This window comes from Capra hircus, chromosome 2, assembly GCF_001704415.2.
Source record: "Capra hircus breed San Clemente chromosome 2, ASM170441v1, whole genome shotgun sequence".
Taxonomy (NCBI): domain Eukaryota; kingdom Metazoa; phylum Chordata; class Mammalia; order Artiodactyla; family Bovidae; genus Capra; species Capra hircus.
The window spans coordinates 10187870-10208659 of record NC_030809.1 but is presented as its reverse complement, the minus strand read 5'-3'; the positions used below and the strand labels follow the sequence as shown (position 1 = coordinate 10208659).

The window sequence follows — 20790 nt, the reverse complement described above, 5'->3', positions numbered from 1 at the left end:
TGCAAGCAGGCGTGTGTAGGATTCTGTCCTGAGGTGTGCAGGGTGCTGTACATAGAAGTCTAGGTGGACTGGGCTGGGAGACATTCACAGGCTGCATACATGGTACATGAGAGTGAGTGCGCAGGACTCAGGGTGTGTCCTGTGCAGGTGTGGGGAGGCTAGAGTGTTGTGTGTGCCATGCTGGGTGGTGGTCCTGGGCAGGGTGCTAGTGTACACTGGAGAGGTGTGCAGACAAGACTCTGAATACACCGGGGTGATACACGGGTACACACTGGGTGGGGTGGATCATGTACACAGAGGTTCTTCCACGTGTCACCAGGGAAGCGTGTGTTCAGGGTTCTGGCTGCACACACTGGGGGATGTGTGTGCACGTGGCTCCATTTGTGCTTTGGAGGTGGGCTGGGCAAGGCTTCAGCTGAGCTGGGCTCAGCAGTGCCCAGCCTTGTGGCCAAACTGCTGAAGTCACTTCCTTTCCAGCAGCAACTTTCCAGGAGGAGGAGTTTTTCAGACCTGGGCGGGGAGGGGTGGGGGGCGGAACAAGGAGCTCTCAGGGGAAGGAGGTGGGCGGTGGTGAGGCTGTGGGGAGGGCCTGGTGGGGCTGGAGGAGGGGTGTCCTCCGGGAGACAGAAGGAAAGACAAGGACAGGAGTCTGGAAGGGCCAAGGGCAGGAGGGGATGGGGGCGGAGCAGGCGGGAAGCACAGTCCCTGGGTGACCTCGGAGAGAGGAAGGGAGGGCCACCCGGCAGGGTGACCCTCGGGTTCAGCCAGAGCTGGCAGTGGTGCCCACACACCTGGCACCCAGGGCAGGGGGCTGGCAGGGGGCGGGTCTAGGGCAGACCTGCTTGCCAGGTGCCCTGCTCCGGGCAGGAAGGGGGTGGGCAAGGGCTTCACAAAGGAGCTCTGTGTGGCTGGGGGTAGGGTGGGGTGGGGTGTGCTGTGCTATTGGGGGGGTGGCCCTGATGATTCCAGGGGGTGGGGCGGGGCTTGCTCCCCTTGGGGGCATCAGTGGCTCTAAGGGGACACCTAGTGGCGAGGGAGGGTAGTGCATTGAATGACCTAGGTGGGAGGGGGGAAGAAACTGAGAGGAGGGGGTGAATTTAGAAGTCAAAAATTAGAACTGGTCGTTGGGACCAGGACAGTTCAAGGAAGCTGCGGGGGAGGGGGCTGACTCTCTGGACAGTGGGGAAGTTTGGTACAGAGGAGCTCAGCAAACCCAAGTGCAGACACTCTTCCCTGTCATGGCTGTTTGTCCTTAAGGGCTTTGCTTAACCTCTCTGAGCCTCCATTTACATGCCAAATAAGTGACAGCTGCCCGTTATTATTTTCATCATTGTTATTTTTTTGGTAACGATTCTGGTTCGGAGTCAGGTTAGAAGGAGATCTTCAGGGGTGGGTGGGAGGGGGCTGAAGAGAAGGAAATTGAGAAGAGGGGGTGATGCATAGTTCCTGAGTTGGGGGGGAGGCCAGATCATGGGAAATAAAGGTCCCCCCCCAAGGGAGCTGATTGGGGGGAGGTTTCACTGCAGCAGTGATAGCCCCCTTTGAGGCCAAGTTTTCCATTTGAGGACATCCCTGGGCCTTCGGTCTGGGCTGGGAGGGAAATGGTGTGTGCGGGGTGGGGGGGGTGGGGCAGGGAGGAGGCTGGAGAGAGGGTCATGAGGCCGGAAGTGAGAGCTGGGGCTGGCAGCCCGGCTCCCCTGGGGAGGCTGCGGGTGGGGGAGGGGAGGCTGGCTGGGGAAGGGGTGGGGTGGTCAGAGCCGCAGCGGGGGAGGGTGGGGCTGGGGACTCAAGGATGTGGGCTGGCCCTTCCCGGCACTGTGCGCAGCAGGTTGGGGCCCCCAGCCCCCCTCCCAGCCGGCGGGTGTCCCCACAGGCAGGCTCAAGACACACTGACCCAGAAGCAGACAGACGACGGACAGTGGACCCTTTGCGACTTTGTTCACAGACGTGGGGATAGGTGGTACCCTTGGGAGGGGGTCCAAGAAAACGTCTGCCTGGGTGTGGTGGGGAGGGGAGCCAGTTGCTTCCCTCAGATCCTGGAGGCCGCGGACAGTCAGGAGGTCTGGCAGGACGGCGCGCCCAGAGGTCTTCACGGGTGGGTGGAACAGAAGCAGCCGCTGGAGAGGCGGTTTGTCTCTTCTGCCAAGGTCACACCCTCAGGCCCCCAGTGGGAGGTCTCCAGAGTAGGGAGGGTTGGTGAGCCCCACCCTCATCAAGAGAGGGGCGGTGGCTTGTGGTAGGCATCTCCAAGAGGGCAGTGGGAGCCTCGGGTCAACCGGGCTGTTGGAAATAGGACCTGGAGATTCCAGAGTCTGAGCCCCTTCCCTCCGTGAGTGTCTTACTCAACAGTTCTTCCCGCAAGAGCAGCGGTGAGATTCTTGAAGCAGAGAGGGCCTGGCCTAGAAGGGGCCCGACCACAGTCTGCAGGCGGGCATGAGAGAGAACAGAACCCGAAGCGATCTAGTAAATGGGACAGTGAGGAGCAGCTGTGGCCTGGGACCTGAAGAGACACGGGGGTGTTCTGCTTGGATGAGCAACACACTGGGGCCTCCCCTTCCCCATGCTATCTTGTGGTCTTGGGCAAAGTCTGTTTCCCTCTTCCGGTTTTAGTTTCCTTGTCTGAAAAATGGGAGGGGCACGAGGTGACACTGGAACAGTGTACCCACTGGAACAGTGTACCCACTGGGAGGAGCTGATTAAAAATGCAGATTCCCAGGGCTTTCCCTGGTGAAGTGAAGTGAAATGAAAGTCGCTCAGTCGTGTCTGACTCTTTGCAGCCCTATGGATGTAGTCCATGGAATTCTCCAGGCCAGAATACTGGAGTGGGTAGCCTTCCCCTTCTCCAGGGTGGTCCAGTGATTAAGACTCCGTGCTTCCACCACAGAGGACACAAGTTCGATCCCTAGTTGGGGAGCCAAGATCCCACAGGCTGCACAGTGCAGCCAAAAAAAAAAACCCCACCAAATTCCCAGATGTCCCTTCAGATTTGTGAATCAGACTCCCTGGACTAGGGTCTGGAGATCTGAAAGGTTACACAGGTCCCCAGGCCCAGGGTTTAGAAGCCCAAGGGTTAGGTGATTTTAAGGTTCCTCCCAGCCTTAATTTAGACCGCAGCTCTAGAAGAAGCACTTTCAGGAGTGGCCAGAGGAGCACTGCAAGAGCTGGGAGTGGAAGGAGGCTTTGGACTTGGCAGAATTAGAAATCTTGCCACTTAGCAGCTATGTGACTTCAGGCAAGTTATACAACTGCTCTGAACCTGCTTCCTCTGTAACATGGAGGTAATAATCCACGTCTCCCTGGTTCACTGAAGATGCAGTGGGTCATATATGTTGAGGTGCTTTGTAGATGGCATGTTGCTGCCCACCAGAGGGTCGTGGACAAGTGGCCCCGCCCACACCACTGTCCCCAAATCAGCTCTGCTGTTTTCCTGTGGAGTATAAAGTGATCCTCCCAGTGATCAGGGCCCATTCAGCTTCCTGCTCCCCCAAACCAGCTCCTGGGGATCAGCCAGGGCCCTGAGTCCCCGGGCTCCTTTGGGAGTCAGACTTGCCTGGATCTAAATCCCAACTCAGCCCGACCAGCTCAGGGAGTTGCTCAGTAAATGTTTACGTAGCATCCATAGCCCAGGCCCTGGGGCCAGGGGATAGAACGGTAGACAAGGCAAACTTGGTCCTTGACCCTGAGAGCCCACACTCTGGGAGAAGACACACGGAACAGCCAGTCACACAAGTAATTGACTGCAGTCCTGATAAATACTGTGAAAGTGAAATAAAGGGGGCTCTGAAAGTATGTGGCAGGGCCGAGCCAAGGCTGGAGGTGGCAGGGGAGCAGAGAATGTCCCTTTTCACATTCTTAATCTCCCTCCCTCCTTCCACATCCTACCTGGGTCCCACTTTGGGGTCTGGAGAAGAATGAGAGAGAGCCTTATGGAGAAAGGCTGATTGTTCTGTGTGCCTCATTCATCCGTTTGTTCGGTAGATATTTTTTGAAGCACATTTCTGGGCTGTGGTGTTGGGGGATACACTGGACAGCAGGGCGGAAATCCTTGCCCTCATGGTGCTTACTACCTTCCAGTGGATGATTTCCTCAACTGTAAAAGTGAGGGTGGTAATTGTATTGATTTCAGGTTTGCAGGGGGGGTTAGGTAAGATGATCGGTATAATGGCGGTTCGGCGACAGAGAAAGTGCCCCCAGGACATGAACTTTTATTGTTGACTCCTGGTGTGATTGTTGAACCTCGGACCTCAGGCGCTCTTCGGTTTTTCTCTGCTGCTCATATCCCACTAGTAATCACGTCACTTATGATTGTCTCATCAGTGTTTGTCTACCCAGTGTTTGTGCACAGTAGACACTTCACAAATACTGAGTATATGAATGAATGAATGAATGTTACTTCATCTCTGAGCCTCCGTTTCCTCATCTGCAAAATGGGGTTATTAATAGCCCCTACCTCACAGGATTGATATGAAGAATTAAATGAAACGATGCCTGGACAGCTTCCAGCCCAGTGCCTGGCGCCCAGTAGGTGCTCACTAAACCTGAGCTGCGATGGTCCTTTCCAGGCGCTGTCCACGCCCCGAGGCCTGGGCTCAGGCCAAAGTTGCTTCACAACACCCCCAGCTGACAGCCAGCGACTGGCAGAGCCCCCAGGCACGGGGGCCCTCTCTCTTCCAGGTCAGCCAGAGTTCCTGGGGAGCTGGGCTTGGGGTGGGGGTGGAGATGGGGCCCCGTGGGCAGGTGGGCAGTGGTTGGGCTGTGGCTCCCAGACCACTGAGATGGCCCCTTGTCTGTCTTGTTACCCACAGAGATCTCCAGTGTGACAGCCCAGGCGGCAGAGCCGAGGGTGAGTGCCCAGGGTTCGCCTGGGGGACGGGGCAAGAAGGAAGGACCTCCAGGCCCTTAAATTTGATCTGGAGTGGTTGCTCCACCCTGTTCATGAGTGTTCCTCTCAAAAGCAGGTGAATTATTCTCCCCTAGTCCTTAGCCTGGGTCTAGACAAAAGTGGAGGCACTATCAGGAAGTGGAACTGGGGCCCATGGGGGTTCACGGTGCATGTGCTGACTTAGGAAATGCTGAAGGTCACCAGAGGTATTGGGCTTCGGGAGGGGACTCAGGAGAGGGGTGCAGGGGGCCACGGGGGATATGGGAAGCTAATGGGGGCTTGGGTGTTCAAGGAGGGACCTGCTGCCTGTCCCGCCCAGCAGGTCCTGGTCCCGGCTTCTCGCACCCTCATGTCAGTCCCGGCCCCGCCCGGCGGCCCGCGGAGGACAAGGTCAGGATGCGTGTGAAGCCCCAGGGCCTGGTGGTGACTTCCAGTGCCGTGTGCAGCTCTCCTGACTACCTCCGGGAGCCCAAGTACTACCCCGGCGGCCCCCCCACCCCCCGGCCCTTGCTTCCTGCCCGGCCCCCTGCCAGCCCACCCGACAAGGCCTTCGCCCACACTTTCTCCGAGAACCCGCGCCCACCCCCACGCCGGGACCCCAGCACCCGGCGCCCACCAGTCCTTGCCAAGGGGGACGACCCGCTGCCCCCGAGGGCAGCCCGTCCTGTCTCCCAGGCCCGCTGCCCCACACCTGCGGGAGACAGCAGCAGCAGCTCCCGAAGGCGCTGGGACAACGGGCGGGCGACCCTGCGTCCAGTGGTCCAGCTGATCGACATCATGAAGGACCTGACCCGGCTCTCCCAGGACCTGCAGCACAGCGGCGTGCACCTGGACTGTGGTGGTCTCCGTCTCAGCCGCCCCCCCGCCCCGCCCCCCGGGGACCTGCAGTACAGCTTCTTCTCCTCACCTAGCCTGGCCAACAGCATCCGAAGCCCGGAGGAGCGGGCCACCCCCCACGCCAAGTCCGAGAGGCCCAGCCACCCCCTGTACGAGCCTGAGCCTGAGCCTCGGGATAGCCCCCAGCCTGGCCAAGGCCACAGTCCCGGAGCCACGGCCGCGGCCACGGGTCTGCCACCAGAGCCTGAGCCCGACGGGCCCGATTACTCAGAACTTGCTGATGCCGACATCCTTAGTGAGCTGGCCTCCCTCACTTGCCCCGAGGCCCAGCTGCTGGAGGCCCAGGCCCTCGAGCCACCGTCGCCTGAGCCTGAGCCTCAGCTCTTGGACCCCCAACCCCGCTTCTTGGACCCGCAGGCTCTAGAGCCGCTCGGGGAAGCTTTGGAGCTGCCGCCCCTGCAGCCCCTGGCTGATCCTCTGGGGTTGCCAAGCCTGGCACTACAGGCTCTGGACACCCTGCCCGACTCCCTGGAGTCGCAGCTGCTTGACCCGCAGGCACTTGACCCCCTGCCCAAGTTGCTTGACGTCCCCGGCCGCCGCCTGGAGCCCCAGCAGCCCCTGGGACCCTGCCCACTGGCCGAGCCCTTGCGCCTGGACTTGTGCTCACCCCATGGCCCTCCGGGGCCTGAGGGTCACCCCAAATACGCCTTGCGGCGCACTGATAGGCCAAAGATCCTGTGTCGCCGACGGAAAGCCGGACGGGGACGCAAGGCAGACGCCGGCCCCGAGGGCCGCCTGCTGCCCCTGCCTATGCCCACCGGGCTGGCTGCTGCCCTGGTGGAGCCGCCCCCGCCGCCTCCGCCTCCGCCTCCTGCCCTGCCCGGGCCAGTCCCCATCCCGGAGCTGGAGCCCGAAGCCTCCCAGACCCCGGTGGTCCCTCCCCGCAAAAGCAAGTGCCGGGGTGTCCGGCGCATGGTGGTGAAGATGGCCAAGATCCCCGTGTCCCTGGGACGGCGAAACAAGACCACATACAAGGTGTCGTCTCTGAGCAGCAGCCTGAGCGTGGAGGGCAAGGAGCTGGGCCTGCGTGTGTCCGCGGAGCCCACCCCACTGCTGAAGATGAAGAACAACGGCCGCAACGTGGTAGTGGTCTTCCCGCCCGGCGAGATGCCCATCATTCTCAAGCGGAAGCGCGGCCGCCCTCCCAAGAACCTGCTGCTGGGCCCCGGCAAGCCCAAGGAGCCGGTGGTGGTGGCAGCCGAGGCGGCCACCGTGGCAGCGGCCAGCATGGCCATGCCAGAGGTGAAGAAGCGCCGGCGGCGGAAGCAGAAGCTGGCGTCCCCCCAGCCGTCCTACGCGGCGGACGCCAACGACAGCAAGGCCGAGTACTCAGACGTCCTCGCCAAGCTGGCCTTCCTGAACCGCCAGAGCCAGTGCGCCGGGCGGTGCTCCCCACCCCGCTGCTGGACGCCCAGCGAACCCGAGTCCGTGCACCAGGCGCCCGACACCCAGAGCATCTCCCACTTCCTGCATCGCGTGCAGGGCTTTCGCCGGCGAGGTGGCAAAGCGGGCGGCTTCGGTGGCCGGGGAGGGGGCCATGCAGCCAAGGCCGCCCGGTGCTCCTTCAGTGACTTCTTTGAGGGCATTGGCAAGAAGAAGAAGGTGGTGGCCGTGGCAGCCGCGGGGGTCGGGGGCCCTGGCCTCACTGAGCTGGGGCACCCGCGCAAGCGAGGCCGGGGGGAGGTGGATGCTGTGACTGGGAAGCCGAAACGCAAGAGGCGGTCCCGGAAGAACGGGACTCTGTTCCCAGAGCAGGTGCCCAGCGGCCCCGGCTTTGGGGAGGCAGGCACTGAGTGGGCTGGGGACAAGGGTGGCGGCTGGGCCCCTCACCATGGGCACCCAGGCGGGCAGGCTGGCCGAAACTGTGGGTTCCAGGGGACCGAGGCCCGGGCCTTTGCCTCCACTGGGCTAGAGAGCGGGGCTTCAGGCCGTGGCAGCTACTACAGCGCGGCCGCGCCCACGGGCCAGGCGGAGCTCAGCCAGGAGCGCCAAAACCTCTTCACCGGCTATTTCCGCTCCCTGCTCGATTCCGACGACTCCTCCGACCTCTTGGACTTTGCCCTCTCGGCCTCTCGGCCCGAGTCCCGGAAGGCATCAGGCACCTACGCAGGGCCTCCCACCAGTGCCCTGCCTGCCCAGCGGGGCCTGGCCACCTTCCCCAGCCGGGGAGCCAAGGCCAGCCCAGTGGCCGTGGGCAGCGGCGGGGCTGGGGCTGAGCCCTCCTTCCAGCCGGTGTTGCCCGCTCGCCAGACTTTCCCACCCGGCCGGGCAGCGAGCTATGGGCTCACCCCGGCTACTTCAGACTGCCGGGCTGCAGAGACCTTCCCCAAGCTGGTACCCCCACCTTCCGCTGTGGCCCGCTCACCTACCACCCACCCGCCCACCAACACCTACCCCCCACAGTACGGCGGCTATGGGGCCGGACAAAGCGTATTTGCCCCGGCTAAGCCCTTCACTGGCCAGGACTGCGCTAACAGCAAGGACTGCAGCTTTGCGTACGGCAGCGGCAACAGCCTACCTGCCTCACCCAGCAGCGCCCACAGTGCCGGCTACGCCCCACCGCCCACCGGTGGCCCCTGCCTGCCACCAAGCAAGGCCTCCTTCTTCAACAGCTCTGAGGGGGCCCCCTTCTCTGGTTCAGCCCCCACACCTCTGCGCTGTGACAGCCGGGCCAGCACAGTCTCGCCCGGTGGCTACATGGTGCCCAAGGGCACCACGGCCTCTGCCACCTCCGCCGCCTCCTCCTCGTCCTCGTCCTTCCAGCCCTCGCCTGAGAACTGTCGGCAGTTTGCGGGGGCTTCTCAGTGGCCTTTCCGGCAGGGCTACGGAGGCCTGGACTGGGCCTCGGAGGCCTTCAGTCAGCTCTACAATCCTGGCTTCGACTGCCACGTCAGCGAGCCCAACGTGATCCTGGACATCTCCAACTACACCCCGCAGAAGGTGAAGCAGCAGACGGCCGTGTCCGAGACCTTCTCCGAGTCCTCCTCTGACAGCACCCAATTCAATCAGCCGGTTGGCGGCGGTTTCCGGCGTGCCAACAGCGAGGCCTCGAGCAGCGAGGGCCAGTCGAGCCTGTCCAGCCTGGAGAAACTGATGATGGACTGGAATGAGGCCTCGTCCGCCCCTGGTTACAACTGGAACCAGAGCGTCCTCTTCCAGAGCAGCTCCAAGCCGGGCCGTGGACGGCGGAAGAAGGTGGACCTGTTCGAGGCCTCGCATCTGGGCTTCCCGTCGTCAGCCTCGGCCACTGCCTCAGGCTACCCGTCCAAACGGAGCACCGGGCCCCGGCAGCCTCGGGGTGGCCGGGGAGGTGGCGCCTGCTCGGCCAAGAAGGAGCGGGGTGGAGCGGCGGCCAAAGCCAAGTTCATCCCCAAGCCGCAGCCCGTCAACCCCCTGTTCCAGGACAGCCCGGACCTCGGCCTGGACTACTACAGTGGGGACAGCAGCATGTCCCCGCTGCCCTCCCAGTCGAGGGCCTTCAGTGTGGGCGAGCGCGACCCCTGTGACTTCATGGGACCCTACTCCATGAACCCATCCACGCCGTCCGACGGCACGTTCAGCCAAGGCTTCCACTGCGACTCACCTAGCCTGGGGCCCCCTGAGCTAGATGGCAAGCATTTCCCGCCGCTGGCCCATCCACCCACGGTGTTTGACGCAGGCCTGCAGAAGGCGTACTCGCCTACCTGCTCACCCACCCTGGGCTTCAAGGAAGAGCTGCGGCCGCCGCCCACAAAGCTGGCTGCCTGTGAGCCCCTCAAGCATGGGCTTCAGGGGGCCAGCCTGGGCCACGCAGCTGCAGCTCAGGCCCACCTGAGCTGCCGGGACCTGCCGCTGGGCCAGCCTCACTATGACTCCCCCAGCTGCAAGGGTACGGCGTATTGGTACCCGCCAGGGTCAGCTGCCCGCAGCCCACCCTACGAAGGCAAGGTGGGTTCGGGGCTGCTGGCTGACTTCCTGGGCAGGACGGAGGCTGCGTGCCTCAGTGCCCCACACCTGGCTAGCCCACCGGCCACACCCAAGGCCGACAAGGAGCCGCTGGAGATGGCCCGGCCGCCCGGCCCACCCCGTGGCCCCGCTGCAGCCGCTGCTGCCTATGGCTGCCCACTTCTTAGTGACTTGACCCTGTCCCCCGTGCCGAGGGACTCGCTGCTGCCCCTGCAGGATACCGCCTACAGGTATCCAGGCTTTATGCCGCAGGCGCATCCCGGCCTGGGTGGGGGCCCCAAGAGCGGCTTCCTGGGGCCCATGGCGGAGCCTCACCCTGAGGACACATTCACCGTCACCTCCCTGTAGTGCCAACTGAAGTGCCGACTGGACCTCGAGGTTTTGTTCCTGGGTGAGTCTGAGGATGTGGGTGCAGTGGGCAGAAGAAGCCTGGGGGCTGGGGCTGGGGAGGCGTGAAGACATTAGAGCTTGGGCAGGGGGCAGAAGGATGGCCACGAGCCAGAAGGACTGGAGGGCAAGACTGGGGACCCAACAACAGAGCAGGGAGTTGGGATTCAGGGTGTCTGGCGTTAGCTGTTGGAAACAGTCTTAGGGAGGAGGTGAGTGCTTGGGTTGGGAACCCAGCCTGGGGCTTAGACATTCAGGGGTCCCATTTTTTAAATGGCTGGAGGACCGTAGACTGGGTAGGGCAGTCTGGTTTGGTTCATCAGGTATCCATTCCCCTTAGCCATGCTCGGTCCTGAGCAGGGACCACCTGAGTCTCAGCACACACTTATCGCTTGAACTCTTGTAAGGGAGGGTGTTTGCATCACTGCATAAGACAGATGAAGGAAGAAGCAGGTTGGATAATTACCCACAAAGGCCCATCCAGGATACTGATCCTGCCCTCTTCGTTGTCTCCCTGGGAACTTCATTTAATTCAAGATGCAGTCTGACAAAGGCCAGGCTGAGGGTGTGGCTAGGATGTCCTTTTCTGGCCTCGCAGGGTACCCCAAAGGCTATTATTCCACAGGGGTATTTGGGATTTCACTGTCTGGGAACTTCCAGCCAATGGGTCTGTCCCCAGGTACGATGTTGCCTACCTAAAAACCCCAGGCCCTTTCCTGAAACCAAATTCATTCCTTAAGAATTCAGTTAAGTATTGTTAGGTATTTCGATATTGTTTTATCTGGTACTGTCACTTCCTTCAGTATTCTTTAAGATTTTATGTTCAAGAAAAGGAAAATAAAAGGGGGAAATGCCCCCAAAATGGTCTAAGGGGACAGAGTTGAAGGAATCATTTTCTTGATGAACAGCCTGCTCCAGAAATGCAGCCATTAGTGGCCCTTCATTTCCCCCTCTTGGTACAGACCTGTCGCAGAATTGACCTGGACATGGTGGATAGTGATGGAACGGGCTGGGGGTCTGTCTGAGCCTCTCACCCCGCCCCACACCTCTGTGACTGCTGCAGCCTCCTGGGAATGTCTTTTCCTGGAGAAGGAATGACAGGGCTTCTGGAAAGCCCCATCCCTGCTCGCGGAAGGCCATTCGAGGCCAAGGTGACTCAGGGTCCTGAAGTCATGTCAGTGGAAACTTATTACCCCCTCTCCTCCTGATCTCAGCTCCCTTGGTGCATGGAGATGGCAAAGGGCAGCGCATGGGAGTCAGGAGGCCTGGGGAAAGACCATTCCTCAATTGGCCAACTTGCTATGTGCCATTGACAAAGCTTTTGCCCCTCCTTTCTCCCCATCCCCCCAACCTCTGTTTCCCCATCTGTTGAAGGAAATTGACTTTGGTAATCTCTTGGGTTCTTGAAATTCTCCATGGCATAGAGAATGGACCAGACTTTCTTGGGGGCAGCATATTTTTCCTCGTAATGAAGCCAAACCAAGATTAAAATGGCCTTCCATTCCCCATGCACCTCATTGCAGGCAGCAGAGCCACAGATCTGAAGCAGGCCAGGGAGAAGCTGCTTAGGGTTTAAAATGTCAAACTCTTGATCCTTCTCACTGGAGGGAAGATGTCTCGTGGATAATCCAGAAAATGTGAAATAATCTGAAAACCTTTCCTCACAGGCTCTGGGTGGGAAAATAAACCGGTATGGGGGCTGGGTGTTTGGGCAGGTCACGGCTCAGTGAGATACATAATGGAACCACCCAGCGAGGCCTGAACGCAGGAGGAACTGGGACACCATCCAGCCCCACGTTCTGGCCGGCTCCCCACTCAGAGCTGGGAGTTGACAGCACTAGTCCTCAGACCGAGGCACTCAGTCGTTCCAGAGACATCCATCCAACACCCACTGCCTGCCAGGCCTTGGGGACACAGCAGTGAACACCACAGTGAGCCCCTGGTCCTCAGGGGGTTTCCAGTTTAGAGGGAAAGACAGGAAACAAGAACACAAAGCATTTGGTAATTACGGTCACAGGAAGGACCATGCAAGAGAAGAAAAGGTCGGAGGCCGCAAAGGTCTGCAGCTGGCTGGCCAGGTGCTGAGGCTGATGTCTGAAAGATGAGGGCGCGTCAGCTAGATAGGGAGAGGGGCAGAGGGAACAGCAGTGGGTAAAGCCTGGAGGCCAAAAGCAGCTCAGCTTTGATGACCTGATGGGAAGACAGTAACACTAATGACGGGGTGAGGAGGCAGGGCCAGATCATGCAGCCATTGGAAGGATTTTGAAGTTTGTTCCAAGACAAATGGGAAACCATTGAAGGGTTCTGAGCTGGGGTACCGCGGGCGGCGGTGGACCAGGCAGGTGTTGAAGGAGGGAGACCAGCTGCGGTAGCTCAGGCGAGCAATGGTGCTGGCTTGGACCGTGATGGCGGGAAGGCTGTCCCCCCTTCATCCAGGATGGCACATAAGCCCTCATCTTGGGCAGCCCCCATCTTGGGCAGCCCCCACTCCCAGTGCCAAGGACTGATTAAAAGCATTGTGGGGAGTGAGGAAGTGTTGGGGATGCAGGGAAGGAGAATGGTAAGGAAGAAGAGTTAACAGAGGGAGTGGTGCTTGTTAACAGTGGGAGTGTCACTGTCAACAGAGGGCTTAAACAAGGAGGACAGTGAGCCCTTTTGACCCAGAGCTGGGTGCAGGAGCAGTCACTGAGCTCAACCTTGCATCTTGAGCATCACCCCCACCTACCCTCCGATGCCTGTCCCAATGCCAGGCACGGCCCCTGTCCTCAAGGGCCCATGGAAGCTAACCCAAGCTCACAAAGAGCCTTAGGCGTCTGGGCATGAGATGGTAGGGAAAAGCAAGCCTCATGCACCAGGAAGGTGGGCCATGGCCCCGAAGTCACCTCTCTGTCCCTTGGTAAGAAAAGGGACATGTATTCGTGCTGGGCTGTTTGTACAACACAGCCTCACTGGCCCTTCACAGCAGCCTGAGGGGTTGGGGTACTTGCCTCTTCCATCAGCGATTCAAATCTCTCGGAATGCAGGTGCAGCTCCAAAGGTTGCCCAGGGAATCCACGGGTAGGAAACAGCAGAGTCGGAATTTGAACCCAGCACCCCACCCTCATGGATCCTGGATACTCTGCCTTGCTGGTCCCCTGCACCCCTGATCCCCCACCCGCAAGATGACGGAGTGGTTGGATGCTCCCCATAGCTCTGTCTGGGTCTGACATTTTAAATGGATTTTGAGGTTCTGTGAAAGGAGCAGCATCTGAGCTCAACCTTGAAGGATAGGCAAAATGTGGACACACAGGAGACTGGGGGAAGGGCGGTTCCAGGCAGAGGGAGCTGTGGGCAGGGGCAGGTCACATCCCAGTGTGAGTGAGAAGAAGAAAGCTGGGAGGAACCCGAGCGGGGAATGTGGGCCCTGACTGTCTGGGAGCTGAGCTGACAGAGGGGGAGGGGGGCGGGGGGCGCCCGGCCCGGCAAACATCTTCTCTAGTCCCTTAGATGGAACGCAGAGCCAGACAGACTGGCTCCGCCTTGGGCCCTCACAGCTGAAGATCAGCCCCTTCTAGACCCTGGGGACAGGCTGTGAGGGTGGGAAGGGCCCCTCCAAGGTGTTCAGGGATCTCGAATCCCCCCCTCCTCCCCATTCCCTCTTGGGTCTGGACCTGAGGCCAAGAGAAATGTCACAGGTCCTCCAAGGTTATACCAGCTGGGGCAGGAAGCAGCTTCCAAGGCCACCAGTCAGCCAGGGTCAGCAGGCATGCCCGGACCTGGGCCAGGCCCTGGCTGCTCTGGGCTTTGTCTCTCCCTGTCTTGAAACCTCAAGAGGTCACCTGATCTTGCCTCTGGCCCTGAGCAAGAGGCCCACACCTCAGGGGTCAGGCAGGCTTGCCCGGACTCCTCTCCCCACTGGTGCTGTCCTTTCTCCTGGCCTATCTCTCGCTTCTCCTGCAGCCATTTTCAGGCCTTCTTGTTCTGAGCCCTTATTTCCTGGAAATGAAACCTCTGTGAGCATGCCCTCTCAGGCCCCTCCTCTCCCATCTCCCCGCATCCCTGCGGACCCGGAAGAACCCAGGGAGGCTGCAGGGTGGTGGCTGGGAACAGGCCTGTGGGTGCAGACAGGCCTCTGTGCAGAGCCCGATTCCATCCTTTCCCAGCCATGTGACCTGGTGAGTCATGTCACCTCACTGTGTCTCTTGTGAGAATTAAATGAGATTACCCGTGAAGCACTTAGCCCAGTCCCTGGCACGCAGGAAGCACGTAATCAGTGGTTGGTAGATGAGTGAATAACATACCTCCTTGCAGTCTGCATGAGTCACACACCTCTGACCCTTTTCTCCAAGCTCAGGACTCTTGTAGCCAGCCCTCCTTCACCTGCTTTCCCCACATCCCTCCTGGGAAGGAGCTTGTATTCTAGTGTGGGTTTGGGGCCTTTGGGTTTGGGAAACTGTGAAATTCCACCTGGTTACATGCCTTAACAGTGGGGCTGAGTCCTCCCTGGGGGGGTCCAGAGTCAAGGTGAGTCACAGGTCCCACCCCAGCGGACCTAAAGCCTGATGGGCAATAGGACCCAGACTGCTGCGTGATCCAGGTCGGCTGGAAACTCTCCACATAGTTACCCACACCAGTTCTGTCTCAGTCCAGATCATCTGAAAAAGATTTCCTGTCACTTTGTCATCTATCTTTGGCTACCATAGTGCCTTCAGTTGGTGCCGGAGGGCAGGAGAAAGTAGGTTAATTCTGGGTTCAACCCATACAAATGAACCACCTAGCCTGAGCCAGGCATTGCGTGTGGTACTAAAGGAGCCACTGAACAAGATGAGCGGTGTCCTGCCCTCATGGAGTTTGCAGCCTTTAAGCAGGTGTTCATTACAAGCATCCATGTGGGCATCACTCACCAAGGGAGGGACTGAGACGCTCCCACCAGACATACCAGAGACCACCCTCTTGAACCAGGGGCAGGACTGGCAGGAAGAGCTTCCGGTGAGGGGCGGGGCAGCAAAATGAGTCTTGAACAAACTCGAGGCTTCAGAAGCTATAACCTTGGGTCAGCCCAGCCAGCATCTGGCAGGTCTCTGCCCCAATATCTGTCCTCCCCCGGAGCCCATACCCCCGCTGTTTCTGCCAAATATCCTTCAGGTTTGTGGGATGCTGTGTCTGGACAGCTCCCCACTCCCGAATATTACTGGATGAATTGATTCAGACATATCTGCTCTTGTGGCTTCATTGCGTAACACCTTCTGATTGCCTCCTCAGCCCTTCAGCCTCCTATCCTGGTGTTCTAGGCATTCAAGGCTGCTTCTTCAGCCCTGACTTCCTGCTCTCACATCCTCCCTTCCCAGCCCTAGACTGGGGTCTGGAGAGCTTTCCAGGCCCCTCCCCAGCATGCCTGCACCTTTGCGTTGGCTGTTCCCTGGCCTGGGGTGCCCTTTCCTAGCCATCATCCATCTCCCACCTGTCAGGTCCTATCTTTCACTCAGACACCACCTCCTCCAAGAAGCTTTCCAGGATCCTTCCCAGGCACAGTTAATCTGCAGCCCTTTATGCAGCTGTGACAGCTCTTCCTGGGAATGACTTCCTCACTGCGCCATCAGCTCCTTTAGGCGGGTTACTCATTTCTGTGCACTGTCCCCTCGGTGTCTCATCGTGCCTGGGACACTTCAGGGGTCAGAGTTCCCCCTCCCCACCCCGACCTTGAGTCAAAGAAGGGCATGTAGACCAGGGAGAACTGAGAGAGAACGGGTTAGGCCTCGGGGAATGGACATGAGCTGGTTTCTCTCAACCCCGCTGTTACCAGATAACGCTCCCAAGGATCAAGCAAGGGTGGGGTGTGTAAATGAACCAGTTCCAACTCTCGTGGCTCCTGGAGTTCTCCAAGTGCAGCCCCTCCAAGTTTGTAGAGAGGAAGAGGGACTCGCCCAGCCACCGAAGCAGGAAATCACAAAACAAAGAGCCAGAAAGGACCCTTGGGGTCACCCAGGTCCATGTTCTTGCCACTTCTCAGCTTCCATTCAGTTGCATGCCCAACACATTACCTGTGGGTGACACCTGACCTGGCACAGGCATCTCCCTTTGGAAAGAGAGAGAGGGGTGTTAGGGGGACACGTATAGCCTCCTCTCAGGGGTAAGGAGGTAAGGAGTGTGAGGCTCCGAGAGGTGAGAGATACACACAAGGTCACACAAGCTGGGTGGGCAGCCATGGGTGTAAACCCCACTTGGTCTCACTAGCATCCCTCCGTGTGCCCAGTAGCGGAGGGAAGCAAGGGAGGGTCCCCAAAGAGGGAATGACAGGCAGAACTAGAGTTTAAGGAATGCCTCTGGTCACTGGTGGGTGGATTTTGAAAAAAATGGGGGCAGAGAGAGCCACACCCACCCACGCCACAGCCTGACCACCGCCAGTTGGAAGCTTCATCCCTCATAGATGTCTGTCTGGGTCCTGCCTACCTGAGAGTATCCGCATCTGCCAGGTGTGTTCTGGGTCTCAGGTTAGCAGTATCCTCTCCACATTTAAGGGACTTGCAGGCCTGACTTTGCCTGAAAAACCTCAAGGGATGGATCACCTTTGGGTAGCTGTGGTTTGTCTCTGACCCCTTGTCTTTGGCACATTATCTCACTGCCTAAAGATCTTCCCCCATTCCCTGTTCAACCCCCTTATTTTGCATAGAAACTGAAGCCCAGAGAGGGCAAGGACTTAACCTAGGTCACACAGCAGATCGGTCTCTCAAATTCTCACACGCTCTTTGCCTTCTGTTCCACTGTCATATAAGATGTTGAAACCCCCCCCCTTTCTGGAGGGTAGAGACTTGAAGCTGGGGCTATATTTTAGACTACCTCTCCGCTGGTTTGCTTGAGTGAATGCACAAACGTGCTCCTTTTGCTGGGGAGAGCAGGTCTCTTTGGACAACCTGGTTTATCCCTGGTCTTCAGCATTTTAAATTCCTGCTCAACTCAGCTCTCTCTTGGTGCCCCCAGTGCCAGCCTCCACTGACAGGCAGAGGCCACCGAGAGACTTGGCCCCACAGATTAGGTAAAACTGCTGGAGCACTAGGCTGCGTGGCATATAGCTCTGCAGCCCTTCATTATGGAGGTACTAAAAGGTTAAGTCTCGTGAACAATGGCCCATGTCCTGGGGCGCTAGCCACGTGCTGGCATCGGGGATGCCCAGGAGGAGCTCGGAAGGGAATGACAAGTGCCCCAGTAACTATGGTAACAGGGTGGTCTGAGGAGGCGTCTGGAGGTGTGCAAGACCTGAGCTGGACCTTGACTTCCTCATCGGACGTAGACCAGTCACAGCTATGTCACTCAGTCCCTATATACCATTGACCCCAGCGTGTGCTGAGCGCCCTGCTCAGCAGTGAGTTGGAAGAGTCAGTCTTTCCCACCAAAGCTGGGTGAAGTGTGTTCCCTGAGCCCCCGAGGGCTTCTCTTGCCGTACCCCCATCTCCATGCCTTGTGATCCCCTGGTTTGGGGGTCTGCTTTGCTTCCTTCTCTGCTCTGTGAGCCCCTCCTGAGCAGGAACCAGATCCGTCTTCCTCTCTGCTTTGTCCCCAGTGCCCAGCACTGGGCCGCGTGGCCCAGCAGCATTGGTTCTGGGCTGGGGTGCGTCACACCTAGTGAGGTCAGGGTTCTACATGGCCATAGCACTCTGCCTTCCTGGCTCAGGAGCCTCTGGTTTTGATTCTCTCCCCATCCCCCACCCCCCACCATCCCCCAGATTCTGGCCAAGTCATGAAAGCTGGGGAGGGTGGTGGGAGGAGGAAGGTGAGACAGCGGTGGCTTAGCAGAGGGTGAGAAAGCCTCCCCGCTGCCTGGCCGCCGGCACCACGGGAATGGTTCTGGCAGGAGCTGCCTGCTGGGCTGAGATCACCATGGAGACCTGGCTTGGAGAGGGTCACTGGCAGTGGCTAAGGGCTGGAGGGGGGCGGGGGCGACAGGGATTTGTGCAGAGGCTCCCAGCCTGCCCTGGGGCCCTTAGGGGAAGCAGGGGAGGCTGGGGTTCAGTACAGTTTGCTTGTTAAGTGGTTTGGAGCTGCTCGTCCTGAATCTCCCCCTCACTTGTCACCCCAGTACACCATATCTGTCACCCCAACGGCCATTCCTTAGCTTGGCAGCTGTTCTTCAACTGCAGTAAAGCTGTCTTACAGATAGATGCCCCCAGCCCTCCAGCAGAACCTGTGCCCCCCCACCCGTTTATCACTCCCCTAACTGGAGAACTGGCACCCACCCCAACTGCACCCCAGGTCCCCATCTCCCCAGTTGTGATACAGCTGTCACCCTGACAATCACACCTCTTACCCCTATGGCTAATTTTCCATCCTTCTCTCACCAGCAGGAGACCTGGCAGCCTAACAGAGATACAGCTCCTGCCCTCCCACTCACACCTCTGCAAGCCACCTGGGCGGATGCACCAGGATGGGATTCTGTTCCACCTCCCAGGGGTCCACCTGGCTCCCCTGGCCCTTGAGGGGAGTCCTGGCAAGTCCAGCCTCAGGACAAAAGTCTTCCCCGGGGCTGACTGCCCAGCAGACAGCAGTCGGGGCTGAGCAGAATTTAAATGTGGCCCCACTGGAAACGGAAGCCAAGAAAGAGGACAAGAGAGGAAAGGCTTTCAGTGGTTGCTGGTTCTACAGGAGGGGGGTGGCGGGGAGGAGGGTGGATGGCTCCCTGAGGAGTCTCAGAAGGTGGTTCTAGCACCTCCCATGCCTGCCCATTCATTTCAGTGGCGTGGCCACTCACCAAGTATAGGAGACGTGAATTTTAGGGCTCTGAGAAGACGGAGCCTCAAAAGAGCCAGGATAGTAACTAGAGATCTTGAGAATATCACCTCTTTTCCACTGGACATCTTCCTGCTCACCCGAGCAAAGCTGAGGGTCTGGATAGGAAATCAGGTCCCCAGAGCCCTGCAAACGTAATTAGGACCATCTAGGGAAGTGGGTGACTTGATATCTCTAGTGTCTGATGATTGTAGGGACTGGGGGAGTTTCTGAGCTTCCGGAAGGCAGGGGCTGCAGACAACACAGATGCTATTGTGTTGTCTTCTGTTTTCCTTTATTCCGACAGACTTCCTCATCACCTCACCTCTGTAAGGAACAGAATGGCAATGGTAGGGAATGGGGAGAAGGTTGGATTTAGAAGAAATTAAAGCCGCAGTTCACACCTGTGCTGTGCTAGGGCCTTGTCTTCCCATTATGTCATTCCTCAGAACAGCATCAGTAGGAGGAATTACTAAACTTACTGTTACATTAGGAAATGGAGACTTGGAGAGCCTAGCTGGCCCAAGCCCCAAGAGGATGATGACTCCTGCTAATTAGTATCACTTAATGATGCATTTATGGACCGGCCATAATCTGCCTTGAACCACTGAATCTTCCCAGCAAATACACAGGATAGTTCTGTTATCCCCTTTTTACAGATGAGTAAACTGAGGCCCACAGAGATCCACTGACTTGCCCAAGGTCATAGAGCTATGAAAGGGAGGTGCTAGCATTTGAGCTCAGCTGTGTCTGACTCAGGAGCTCAAGTTCTTAGCAGGTTGCTCTGCCTGAAACTCCACCTTCTCATCCAGCCCATCCTTTTTCCCTCAGTGGTGTGGGCCTTGGGCACACACCTATTTTACCAGTGGGGAAATTGAGCTCAGAGCAGGCCAAAAGCAGGCCAGTTTCATGAGCGGGGCCGTTTGGGATTTTCTGGGAGGAGGAACAAGGCAGTTCACTTCTGGGTGAATTGGGTGGGGGGTCCTGCTCTTAGACTCCCTGTTCCTGGAGCTCAGGGTCTCACCCTGCCACTGAGTTTTGCCTCTTCTCTTGTGTTTCTTTGCAGCTTTCAGAAAACCAACGCCAAGACCCCTCCCAGCGTCCACATCGTCCTCCTCTGCCTGCCCCTCTGCCTCCTGCTGCCCCCCCCACCCCGCACCCCCTGCAGCCCTGCCCCCTGCTCCCACCCCTCCCTGCCCATCTCCTCCACGCAGAAGCCGAAGGTGAGCCCTTTCTGCACAAAACCAGCAATTGTAAATACTTTTTAAAAATGTACAAAACTTAAAAAAACAAAACACAGTTTTAGAAAAAGACAAAAAAAAGAGAGAGAGAGAGCGCGCGCGAGTGTGCAAGAGGTTGCGAGCGGGGCCTCACGGTGTCCAGAGCCCCTGCAAGTATGCACTGAGAAATTTATCTACAGGTCGTTTGACAAAAATGAACAATATCCTATTTATTGTATATACTGTTTTATTATAAATCGTGGATTGTATATTGCATTCTGTAAACCTGCTGTGGTCCCGTGGTGTGCAAATTCGCATGGTGGGGGGGAGGGAGAAGAACCTCTTGCGGGAGCTTTTTTTTTTTTCTTTCTTTCTTTCTTATTTTTCACTCTTGGGTTTTCTCTTCTGTTGTTGTTGTTGTTTTCTGTTGGCAGGACACACCCAAAGATCCAAGTTTGTATTAAAAAGAAATGAAAAAAAGCAAAAAAAAAAAAAAAACAACAAAAAAACAACCTCGTGTCTTGTGAAAGGGGATGAATGAGGGTGGACAGAATGGAAGGGGTGACAGCTGGGGGTCATCACCATCCACCGGGTCCCTGGAGAAGTTGAAATGTCTCCGCCACGTTCCCTCCCTCAGAGTTCTTCCTTCTGCCTGAGATCAGTGTCACTTTTGCATCTGGGCCCCTCTCTTTGCACACCAGGCCTCGGGTCTCCCCTGCC

At 58.3% G+C, this 20790-nt stretch overlaps 1 protein-coding gene across 4 annotated transcripts in view; it reads left to right on the top strand.

Annotated features, from left to right (window-relative positions):
* Window positions 1-20573, top strand: part of AHDC1 (AT-hook DNA binding motif containing 1) — a 65103-nt gene extending 44530 nt beyond the window's left edge. For 3 of the 4 annotated variants that reach the window (XM_018056775.1, XM_018056802.1, XM_018056793.1), the window contains 4 exons: window positions 4563-4674; window positions 4806-4843; window positions 5205-10115; window positions 19917-20573. In XM_018056775.1, the coding sequence (XP_017912264.1) occupies window positions 5279-10072 (4794 nt within the window). In that variant the 5' untranslated portion in view covers window positions 4563-4674; window positions 4806-4843; window positions 5205-5278 and the 3' untranslated portion in view covers window positions 10073-10115; window positions 19917-20573. Of the gene's footprint in view, window positions 1-4457; window positions 4675-4805; window positions 4844-5204; window positions 10116-19916 lie in introns of all 4 variants that reach the window. The other variant, XM_018056783.1, reaches the window with a different exon arrangement.